This window comes from Otolemur garnettii, unplaced genomic scaffold (genome assembly GCF_000181295.1).
Source record: "Otolemur garnettii isolate 467f Iridium unplaced genomic scaffold, OtoGar3 scaffold00152, whole genome shotgun sequence".
NCBI classification, from domain to species: domain Eukaryota; kingdom Metazoa; phylum Chordata; class Mammalia; order Primates; family Galagidae; genus Otolemur; species Otolemur garnettii.
In genome coordinates, this window is record NW_003852547.1 from 185,548 (window position 1) to 197,607 (window position 12,060).

The 12,060-nt window shown below is 49.0% G+C and overlaps 1 protein-coding gene across 2 annotated transcripts; it reads left to right on the plus strand.

The window, feature by feature from the left end:
• Positions 1 to 1,579: 1,579 nt before the first annotated feature.
• On the plus strand, positions 1,580 to 10,077 carry RPS19 (ribosomal protein S19). 2 transcript variants are annotated; one of them, XM_012811180.2, is made up of 6 exons: positions 1,580 to 1,733; positions 2,202 to 2,272; positions 2,513 to 2,613; positions 8,334 to 8,517; positions 9,068 to 9,122; positions 10,012 to 10,077. In XM_012811180.2, exons 2-6 carry the CDS (start codon positions 2,202 to 2,204, stop codon positions 10,036 to 10,038), a joined length of 438 nt encoding a protein of 145 aa, XP_012666634.1. In that variant the 5' UTR covers positions 1,580 to 1,733; the 3' UTR covers positions 10,039 to 10,077. The 2 variants fall into 2 exon arrangements, with proteins under 2 accessions (XP_012666634.1, XP_023374700.1); XM_023518932.1 differs by lacking the exon at positions 1,580 to 1,733 and adding an exon at positions 1,887 to 1,910.
• The last annotated feature ends 1,983 nt before the right edge of the window (positions 10,078 to 12,060 follow it).

A 12,060-nucleotide genomic window follows, 5' to 3' on the forward strand; every position in this document is an offset into this window, starting at 1 on the left:
GCCAAGAACAGCCAGGGGTAGGAATAAGACACTGGACTAAGGCTCAGTACTGGTAGCACAGTGATTACAGCACCAGCTACATGCACCAGGGGTGGCGGGTTCAAACCCGGCCCAGGCCAGCTAAGCAACATTGACAACTACAACAAAAAAATCACTTAAGCCCAAGAGTTTGAGACTGCTGTGAGCTGTGATACCACGGCACTCTATAGAGGGCGACATTGTGAGACTCTACCTAAAAAAAGAAAAAAAAAAAAAAAAAAAACACACGTTGCTGGAATACGTGACACACTGTTAGCTTGTGAGCTACTGCATGTGAGTTTTGAGAGACATCTCATCTTCAGATAAAGACTGAGGACAGAAAGAAAGAAAAAATTATTTTACTGGAAAAAGGCCAGCACGGGGGAGTGTGCTGGGCTACATAATCAGCTATTCAATCTTTTTATTTAGGGGTGAAGATTTATAGCTGTAGTCAAATTAACAGGGTAATGTGAACTGCTGCATCCCCTCTTCACTCAGGGGCAAGCTGATTACAGAAGCAGGCTGCCTTCCCTTTGGAGTCAGACTTATCACTGATGATTGCGTTCTTGTCATTGATTCTGCCTCTCTGAAGAGCTGGAGCAGGAACTGAGGTCTGTAGCTCGCTCCCTGCACCCTACTGTTTGTTCTTGTCCACCTCAAGGCTGTAAAACTAGATTCTAAACGATAGCTTTTAGTCAGTAAGTTTAGCGACTGTAGAAATATGTTTTCTTTTCTGTCTTCTCTGTTCTTTTTAGATGTTGTGAAAACAGAACTAAGCGAGGTATTTGTCAGCAAAAGAGCTGATCTTAGCCCTTATTGAGAAACTATGTGTTAATATTTTTTCTGTTATTTCGCTAGCAAGCAAGACTGTCCTTTTAGAACCAGGTACAGGAGCAGCCACATAAAATGAGAAATGATAAGGATGTCAGTGTTTTTTGTTTGTTTGTTTGTTTTTTAATGGTGAGCCTGAGCCCTGAAAGAGAAAACGGAGTGCCTAATGCTACACACGGACAAATCCAAATAGTCTGAGTTCACACATTCACACACCAGAATGCAAACCTAAACTAACTTCTCCAAAGGTCCCGCCTCTGCCTTTCGGTCCCTGCCCTCTTCTCCCCACCTCCAGTGCCTGGGTCCCATTCCGACCGCCTCGGCCGTCCTGAAGCAATTTCCGCCCTAAAAAGGGTGGGGCTTCCGTCTTCGGCTCTCGCGACTACTCAGGGTAGGACAGAAGATGGTGGCCACATCTCTTTCTTGCCCCTTCCTTAGGTTCTCCATGAGAGTTCCGCCCTTACTACTCCCACTTCCGGCCAGGTAAAATCCATTTCTACAGTTCTGGAGGCGCCGTCTGTGGCCAGGTCTTTTTCTATCAGATTCCTCCGTACTTCCACGATCATGGCTTTTTCCAGCCACCAACGACGCCAACGAAGCTAAGCTACCCCAGGTCAGAACAGAGGTGTTCGTGTTCTTTATTATGCTATAGAAAAAGGAAGAGCGGAGATGAAACAGGCCTTTTCCATTGCCTCTTCATCCCTCACTACACACCCTCCCCTCACCGGAAACGAAGCCACCTTTGCCCTGAGAAAGGCGGAGCCGCCTGGCACTAATCCTGCTCTCGCGAGCTCTGAAACTATCGCGAGACCCGACGCCCGACTTGTGCGCCCGGGAAACCCCGTCGTTCCCTTTCCCCTGGCTGGCAGCGCGGAGGCCGCACGGTAAGCGGGTGCTCCGAGTTGAACTGGGCGCGAGGCTTCTAGGCCGGACCCCCAGACCCGGGAGCGCGTGCCTGAGGGCCCCGAGGCCCGGCCGAGGCCGTCCCGCCCCCTGGAGCCGCGGCCACGTGCGAGCGGCAGGCCGGGACATGCCCGGTCAGCGCGATTCAGGAACCGAGGGTGGGCCTGGTGGGCAGCGGCGGGATGCGTGGGGAGCCCAGAGTCTGAGTCCTGAGGGCTGAGTCGCGTAAGATCTTAACCGGGACCCGACTGTATTCGTGGAACCTATAGAGATCGGTGGGTCTGTGAACGCCGTCTCAGCCACCGGAGCTGGAGCCCAAAGTTGAAAGGCCTTGGGAAGTAACGGGGTACCGCGGTTAAGGATATGTTGGGGCGAAAGCAGTGGGTGGGTTCTGTTGTCAGCGGTCTCTACCAGGCCTTGCGTTCACATGCTTGACCTTAACCCCGCAGATGCCTGGAGTTACTGTAAAAGACGTTAACCAGCAGGAGTTCGTCAGAGCTCTGGCAGCCTTCCTCAAAAAGTGAGTTTGGGGGCTGAGTTTCTTAGTGGATGGCGGCTGTCGCTTTTACCTGCTCCTGAACTCCAATGTTTGTCTGCTCTTTCTGCGTAAGGCGTGGGTTGTGTCTTGGTTTCAGCCTTTTTATTTACATCCTGGGACACATCTGGCTCTTGTGAATCTACAGCTGTGTTCGGGGTAGGAGGGTGTTAGGGTAGTTGTAGAGGTTCCTGAATTGTGCCTGTCTCATTGTCTTGGTCCCAGGTCCGGGAAGCTGAAAGTACCCGAATGGGTGGACACAGTCAAGCTGGCCAAGCATAAGGAGCTTGCTCCCTACGATGAGAACTGGTTCTACACACGAGCTGGTAAGGAACTTGACCCTTTGGTTTGAGAGTGGAAGCTGGACCAGCCCTACCCTAGTAGCACAGGCCTGTCCCCTCTGTGAACTCTTTCTTTGCTCCCAAGGTTGCAATAGGAGGAGAAACCTTTTGTGTCGCCGCGCTTTGCATGATTTAACGTTCAGTAACCTCTTGTTCCAAACTGTTATTCCATTCTAACAGTTTTGTAAGAGGACCTGGTTTTGAGTGAACCTTAAGGGAAACTCAGGGACAAACATGTTCATATTTTGCTTAGATGTTTTTCATTTTACAGAGGCCACATCCTTTCTGTATCTGTGGAGTCAGGCTTCCTGAGTTAAAATCCGTCTCCACCACTTAACTAGCTGTGTGATCTCAGGATAGTTAACTTGCCTGTGCCTCTGTTTCTTCATCCCTGAAATGGGGCTGATGACCCTACCCATACAGGATCATTGTGAGGATTTGATTAAGTCTAAAGTGCTTAGAAATATGACTATCTTATACTAAGCCATTTTAAGTCACTTGTCTTGTTGCTCAGATCATCATGCTAGTCTCTTCTTAACAAGTTGTTTTCTCTCTAAGTGGTTGATGATAGGGCCAGGTCAGTTTTTGTTCTATAAATCTTGGCATGACTCCCAAGTGTTCAAAATAAAACTTGCTGACTTTATGGTAACTTTACAACCCTATGACCTCATGCCCACTCTCTCTCTTATCCTTTTAATTTTCTGGTAATGTTTTAAATTGTTTCTGACTACACGGTGCTGGCTCTCACCTGTCTTGACATTTCATGGTTCGGTAACCTGTCATGGAGTGACAGAGTGAGAATGTCAGTGCAAGGGGCTTAGGTCTCTTTAGACTTAAAACTTTGTCTGTGATGTGGGAGCTCCATCTTAGGGAATAGGTGGAAAGAGTTGGGGAATTAGCAAAACTCCAGAAGAGCTGACTTTGATACAAGATACTCGGAACTTCAAAACATGAAGCATTTTGTAGATTATTGGTACATTCGTGCATCAAATGGCCATGAGACCCTCTGTTTAGCCCTTGCACTGGGCAACATGATTCGGCCATAGCCTCTGATCTCTATGAGGTAAGTAGGGTTGATGGCATATTTGCCCACTCATCATCGCTTCCCCTCCCCCCTTTTTAAGACAATCTCACTTTGTTCCCCAGGCTAGAGTCCTGTGCAGTCAGCCTAGCTCATAGCAACCCTATACTGCTAGTCTTAAGCAGTCCTCCTGCCTCAGCCAGGCAAGTAGCTGGGACTACGGAGACAAGCCATCATGCCTGGCTAATTTTTTCTATTAGAGACAGGGTCTTGCTTAGGCTGGTCTTGAACTCCTGAACTGAAGGGATCCTCCCACCTTGACCTAAGTGTGAGCCACCGTGCCCATCCTCACCACTGTATTTTTAGAAAGAAAATGAGGCTGATGAAGGTGACTTACTTGGGCACACAACAGTGATGAGGCCTAGATGAAACACACCTTCTCTACCTGTCTTGTTGAGCAAGGCTACGTGAACCTGAGTGTTATTTGGCAGTGCCTCTAAGAGTCAGTAGATCGAGGCAGTTTGGGGTCTAGGATTAAGAATCTAATGGCCTTTTTCATTGGTGGGATGATACACATTCTGCATTATCTGCACATAATCAAAAACCTCCAAAATTGGACTGGTTGCGTCTGTTTCACAGTATCAGTATTCACAGATATCAGTCAGAAAGGTGAAAAAACAGGGCCAGTGTCATCAGCTAGTGATGCCATAATCCACCCATATTTGATACCGCTTGGAAAGGACTCCAGCTTGTCTTTACTTGGCAGCATTTTTCAGACTTTTTAAGGTGGGGAGAGATTAAGAAAGGGGATCAAGATCTGAGATAATAAACCTAGGCACTTATGTTAGTTGTTTTTAGTTGCTATGGCCCCTTCCTGTCATCTCACTTGGGATATGCACCTTCACCTGACTGCTAGTCTCCCTTACTTGAGGTTCCCAAAGGTCCCTTTTTGACCTCACTTTCCTCATCTGCCCTAGAGACATCAAGTGTTTGGGTTCTAGTCCAGAGGCTTGTTACTCATGTGTTCATGTGCACAAGGGCAGAGTTGTGGCAGAGCCTGTCACCTGTAGACCCTAGACTTTTACAGGAGAAGTTCAGCAGCCTTTTTTTTTTTTTTTTTTTAATTTAATGTGCTCACACCTGGTTTGGCAGTCAGTGTACAGGTTGTAGTCATAGTAGCAGCCCATTTTACTGAAGAGAAAGCTAAAGTACAGAGGGGGGCTTCATAGGCTGACTGTGTAAAACTAGGTAATCTTATGTGATTCCTTTTTCTTCTGAGGATCATGGGAGCATGTAGAAACCATTGTAAAGTTGATTGGTCCTGATCTTAGTGTGTGAGAATAAAGGGGGGCCCACAGCAGAAGACTAAGCCCTCCTGAGCATGGTCTGTGAATAGGGCAGAGCCATAGGAGTAAGAAGTCCCAAGGCAGTGGTGTAGGGGTTAGACCTAGGGCTGAGGTAGAGATAGAAAGAACATGTGTCAGGAAAGTAGAGGCCTGCTCTGTGTAGGGAGGTTCAAAAAGAGTTGCTCAAGGGAGGTAAGGAGGTATGGTGTAGTGGAGGGCTGAATAAGCCTATTGACCTCGATTCTCAGGATCTTCTGAAAAGAGTCCAGTGTGGTGTCTTGATGGGCATCTGACTGGGAGAAACCGAATAGGGGTGTCTTGAAGCATTTCTTGTAGGGTGGTGCCAGGTCCATCTCTGCTGCACAATGCCAGACGCCCACTTGGGAAGTTGTCAGTAGAAGGCAGGAGGGTATCACAGGAGTGCATTGAGGAATGAATTGAGGTCAGGGTAGTGTTTCTCATATGTCTGGCAGAGAAGGGTTAGGGCAGAGTATGTGGGAGGGTTTCTTCCTCTTTTGGATTCAGTAGGTCAGGATGAGGCCACCAATCTGAACTTGGAATAAATTGCTGAAATACTGAACTATGGTAACTCCCGAGAAGTCTTGCTTATTCTTACTTGGTCAACTCACATGCTTAAATACAGAGTTGACCCTCTGCCCTGGGCTGGTAGGAACACAGAGCTGTTCTCCTCTGACTGTGGACTGAACAGGAGAGTGCACGGGGGTAGCCTGCATGGCCCCTGCTTTGTAATTCTATATAGGGTTTCCTGGAGAGAAGTGGGTTACCTTCCTGGGTACATGGCAGGAGAAGCTGTTTGTGACAGCACCTGGCGTGCTGTCATACTATCTTAAGGTGACCTCGATTTGCAAAGTTCTACTTCAAAAGGTGGGGCTGGAGCCAGGGTCTCTGGGGATGAGGGAAGGGCTGGGAAAAGATGCTTTGTAGGACTCGATATTTTTGAAAGCTTGTTATTTATGAAGTGAATAACGCTTCATCTCGGTCAAAGCAAGAACTGGAGAAGTAGAGGAGGCCCACTGACAGAGGTGGTTCTTTATGCCAGATAGTTTTTATATGACATTAAGAAAAAATTGAAGCTCCCATTAAAGAAGCAAATAGATTTTATTGGAGCTTATTCTCAACCAATTCCTGTCCTCAAGGTTAAATAATTCATCTCTTTTGGTACCACTGCATGATCTGCCTGAAGGATGGGTTGGTTTTGTGGTATTGCTGATGAGTGGTGCTGGGATTCAGAGCACTGTCTGCCTGGAAGCTCTGAGCACTCAGCCCACCTCAGCATCAGACATTTGAGCTAGTCTTTAAAGGATAGGTTTCTAGTAATGTCACTGTCACTCTCCTGGCAGAAAGATTGTGGGAGATGGTTCATAGCAAGTGAGTATCTTGGTTCTGGCAGGGAAAGGGAGACTTAATGCCTGGTCCAGGGTAGGGTTATGGGAATGAGAAGTCCCAAGGCAGTAGAGTAGGAGGTAAGCCCTTGGGTGAAGTAGAGATGGAAAGAACCTAAGGGGAGTAGGTAGGTTTTTAAGTTAGCAGAGAGCAGAGGCAGTAAAACCGTGGTAGGGCTGCACTCCCCACCCCTAGCAGAGCATAGTTGTATTGTCCCCTCAGTATCAGTGGGGGGACTGACTCCAGGGTGACCCCTGGTACTGAAATCCTCTAAATGTTTATTCTTATATCAAAATGGTATGGTGTTTGCAAAAAACCTACGTATATCCTCTTGGGTACTTCTCTAGGTTACTTTTAATAACTAATGTAAATGCTATGTGTTTTGGGTTGTTGTTGTTTTTTCCTGGATATATTTGAGCTGTGATTGGTGGGATATGCCCTATAGAGGGCTGACTGTATCTGGAGATGATCTCAGGGCAGGAGGAGGCTAGGAACAAGTGTGCAGGGACAGCTCATCTCATGTGCTCAGTCCCATCCTAGCACATACTCATGGCACTGTCTGGCACCCGGCTGTTTGTGGTCTCTGAGCAAGTAGATCCCCAGTTCCCTTACTTGATCTTCAGAACTGGAGGAAAGAGGGCACTTGGGCAGACTCAGGCCACTTGCTGGTCTTTGGCCCATAGGGATAAACCAGAATCCCTGCCTTGGGCTCCCTATTCAGGTAGGACCGTGTGATAGCTGAAATCTAGGTATTTCCCATATCTCAGACATGGTGCCTTCAAACATGGTGCCAAAGCCAGGGTGTCCCTCCAGAGCTGAATGATGGAGAGCCAGCAAGTACCCTCTGGAGTTTCAGTTTCTCTTTCTATAAAGGAGAGTAGCACATGACACATACCTATTCAGTCCTCAAGGTAACTGTTAGGTAGCTTATCTAAGGCCACACCATCAGTCTAGTTCCTAAGGCCACCTCACTATATAAAGAGAATACGTGGGAAGCATTTGGCACAGGGGCCAGCAGACATGTGTGAATCTTACTGAGGGACTAGCATCTTCAGCTGGGTCTTACTGGAGCCTGCCTTGCAGCAGGGAAGCTGCCTAGGGTGCACCAGGGACTTACTCAAGCCAGTCAAGGGACAGTAATCCTGTGTTCATGGGGAGTGATGTACATTCCAAGGTGGGAGCTCATACTGCAGAGGATTTCTGTCCTGTCCCTGGTGTTACCCTGAGCCCTCCAGAAAGAAGTGACCCATAGAGCTACACTCTAGCAATAGATCCCTTCTCCACTGTCCTGTCTCCTTGGGGTACCTGGAGATGGTCACAGTTTCTGAAGGAGTAAACCAGAGTCCCTTCCTGAACATAGGCTTCGCCTCATGTTCAACCTCACAGCAGCCCTGCTAAGGCTGTAACACCATTAATCAGTCTTGGAGGAGGGGTGCCCGTCCAGAGCACAGGGCCATGGGAGAGCCAGCTAGGAGTCAGCAGGAAGAGGGGCCTGTCAGGTACTGGGTCTTATGTGTTTTCTGACTCTTTTAAGATGGTGAGAATTGGCTTGGCGCCTATAGCTCAGTGGCTAGGGCACCAGCCACATACACCAGAGTTGGTGGGTTCAAACCTAGCCTGATCCTGCCAAACAACAACAAAAAAATAACCAGGCCTTGTGGCGGGCACCTGTAGTTCCAGCTATTTGGGAGGCTGAGGCAAGAGAATTGCTTAAGCCCAAGAGTTGGAGGTTGCTGTGAACTGTGATGCCAAGTTATTCTACTAAGGGCAACATAGTGAGACTCTGTCTCAAAAAAAAAAAAAAAAAAAAGATGGTGAGAATCAACTGTTTATACACACGTGGAATTGTGTTCGACCTTAAACAAGGCCTCAGCTATGGAAAGCAGACTTCTCTGCCTGGGAAGCAACCTCAAGTCTTCCTTTCATTTCCCCAGCTTCCACAGCACGGCACCTGTACCTCCGGGGCGGTGCTGGGGTTGGCTCCATGACCAAGATCTATGGGGGGCGTCAGAGAAATGGCGTCATGCCCAGCCACTTCAGCCGAGGCTCCAAGAGTGTGGCCCGCCGGGTCCTCCAAGCCCTGGAGGGGCTGAAAATGGTGGAAAAGGACCAAGATGGGTAAGCAGGGTAGGAAAGGCTGGATTAAAGGAAGGGCCTTGGGGCCAGATTGTTGGTACCCAGGGGTTACCTGTAACAGAGTTGCAAGGTACCACCACCACCATCCTCCATGAGTAGAGGTGTAGGGGCAGGGTCTGTCCTGCATAGTCGGCGCCTGCCCCTCAGGTTTCTCAGTCAGGCAGGGGATTCTGCAGAAAAGCGAACAGCAGAGGGCCTCACCTCACCCTCTCTGGCTGACTACCCAAGGCTCCAGGAAGGTAATTTAGTGACTGTCCACTTTCATTAGCCTGCTCGTTAACTTTTCCCAATTGATTTTTCGGGGCTTTGATCTAATGCTTGCACAAACAACACCCCGTCAGCTCTCAGGGGGACTCCTACTCCTGCCCCCAGCTCCTTAGAATGCAGTCAGCTGGGGCCCTCAGTGGGGACTTGGCTGACATCATGTAGTTCCATAGCTAGGTGCCTTCTTGGGAAGCCTGGCTTGTGACCAGTGGATAAGGAGCTGAGAACTTGAGTTCACAGGGTATTACATGATCCTTCCCTCCTGCAGGGGCCGCAAATTGACACCTCAGGGACAGAGAGATCTGGACAGAATTGCCGGACAGGTAAGGGCTATGGGTGGGCCAGGACTGGGTCCCTTAGTCACTGTGCATATCCAGAGCCTGTGCTTTGCCTTGGAGACACAGCCCAGGGTGGTGGGGTTCAGAGGAGGGGTTCCTGAGGGCAGGAGAAAGAACATTTCTGACTGGCTTTCGTGCTGAAGCTGCTTGGACATCTGGGTGCTGCAGTAGAAGGAACCCAGGCCCAGGGCACCACCAGGCATCTGCAGTGTACATAGCTGTACTCAAACATGTGATAGCTGCACCAGCACATGTGACTGCCTCTTCCCAGATCAGGCTACTTACAGATTCTGGCTGCAGTGCTCCTGGCTTACGCTTCATGCTTACTGAGCATCAGATGGAGGCAGGTTGGGAGATATGGAGATAGGGGAGGCAGCCTAGTTTAGGCCCAGAATCCACATTCTGGCTATCTGACACCTTGAGGAAGAATGGCTTTGCCTCTGAAGCCGTAGGCTCCCTGTCTGTAGATACCCACTCTGCCCACTTCAGGTGGTAGTTGAGATGTCAAGAGCTACAGTATAGCAAGAGCTCCCAGGGCCTGGGATGAGCTTGACACTGGTTTTGTTTCTGTGTCATTTGATATAGGCCTCTTAGGAGGCATGGATGATGTCTGCCTGTGGGAGTTGGGGATGACCTGGAAGGGAAAAGGTCATCCAGGCAGAGCAAGGCCTGGCACAGACATTAGTGCTAATGGTTGGCCTTCCCCTCACACAAGGCATTGGGCAGGAGTTGGACTCAACTCGTCACTCTTCTCTGGAGTCCCAGTTTACTAGTTAAAATGCTCAAGTCCTGCTAGGTGGGTAGTGGATAGCTGTTAACACATGCCTCCACAGGGACCCATAGCTGTTCTTAATTCTTCTACATTTTCCCACAGGTGGCAGCTGCCAATAAGAAGCATTAGAACAAATGATGCTGGGTTAATAAATTGCCTCATTCGTAATCCTGGTCTGGGTCTCTTGATTGGCTGCTCTTTGGGGGTGTGAGGAAGAAACACTTCCTCCATTCCCTTGGGGATACAGGGATCCATGGGTGGCTGTGTGTACAGCAGCTGCTTAGAGCTTTCCCAGTTGCTCCCCACATGGGCAAAATAGGAGGACTCAAGGCCCCACCCCCGTGCCTCTTAAACATCCTGTCTTTGCAATTATCAGAAAGTAAAATAAGGACTGGCTTAGCAGTGGTCACTGCCAGGATGGATTGTCCTGGAATAAAAAAAGGTACAGAGAGACAGACAGCTCTGACTTCCATTGGTCCCTTATGATCCCCTTGTTTCTTTGATGTACATGAGCAGCATGGGCCTGCTTGAGCCTTCACCTTTTGAGACTGGAATGGCCTTAAACCCACCCTAGAGTGGCGGAGGGAGCAGGCTCTTGCACAGTTAGTTCTTGGTGCAGGTGGGGCAAGACCTTAGCCTGTCACTGGGCCTCTGGTTGCCTCAGGGGATCAAAATGGCGCCCAATGTGCGGGCATCAAACCCCAGAGAGACAAGCCAGCAAAGGGTGCATCCCACCACTGGATGTGATCAGACCTGCTTATCAGCTGGACAAACTACATATGCTAAGACCCTTTAAGTCCCTTTTTCCCTCCCCACAAGTTATTCCTGAGATCTGACATTCCAAACTTGGGTTCAAATTCTAGCTCTGCCCGTAGTCCTGTGAGATCCTGTATACTTTCCTTGGCCTCTGACCCTCAAGTAACTGCTTGCTCCTAAGGGATTCAGCAAGATACCATGGTAAACTTTGGCTCAAAGCAGCACTTCCAGTATGCAAACCAGTTGCCTTAAACCAGGATTAAAACCAAAATGTTGATAAAATGGAAAGTTATCAAAGCCAGCAGGCTCCTATGCCCACTGGGGAATGAAGCCACCCCTCCCAGCTTGGAAGTTGTGAGGGCTGAAAGATTTGTACCTGACACATAAAGCCAGACTCTTTACAAATGCCATTTTACACTCAGCAACCTTGTGAAGGTGCCCCAAGCCACCTACATACTAGAGACAGGGAAAATAAGTCATTAGGATGGATATCCTTGTCCCATGGCTATGGCATGGCAGGGCCATCATTTGGAGCCAAGCATGCGATATCCCTGACCCTAAATGCTACAGATCTCTGCCTCAAGTGTGGCAAATGAGGCCCAAAAAATTACACTCCCCCAGCCTACTGTAGCTGTGGGCCAGTTTGCCCCTTTGACCACTGAAGATGAAAATAATTGCCAAAGTTGACAGAACTCCAGACCAAGCATCCAGTTTGTGTGGGGCCAGGCTGGACATCTGTCTTGCCTACAATCTGGCAGCCGCTGGGGGGCAGCCGAAGGCCTAGAAACAGACTCGGCCACTGAATGATGCCAAAGAATGTGAAGACCTGGAGCTTCCAGGTCAAGCCAGGCTTATTCCTGGAGGGAGTCAGGAGGAAGAACTGAAGCACAGAGTTTGAGGACCTGCCACCCAGCTAGGGGCCCAGTGGAACAATGGTCCCAGAGTCAGAGAAGGGAAACTGTTTCTGAGGTCCCATGCTAGGCCACTTCAGAATATCCTCATGGCATCTCAAAGTAGGGGCAATTATACCCACGTTACAGGAGAAGAAACAGGCTCAGAGGACTGGTCAGCCTGGCAGAGCTGAGATGTAAACCCAGGAACCTAGAACCCTCAAAGCCCATGCTTCTGTGTGGATGACAGTTGCACTTTTTTTAAATAATGAAATATTTAAGGCATAGAAAACAGTACTCACAATAGTGTAAGAAAAACCCATGAACCCACCACCCAGTTTAAAAAGCAACAGGAGGCTTGGCACCTGTTGATCAAGTGGCTAAGGCACCAGCCACATACACCTAAGGTGGTGGGTGCCTGTGGTCCCAGCTACTTGGGAGGCTGAGGCAGGAGACTCACTTGAGCCCAGGAGTTGGAGGTTGCTGTGAGCTGTGATGCCATGGC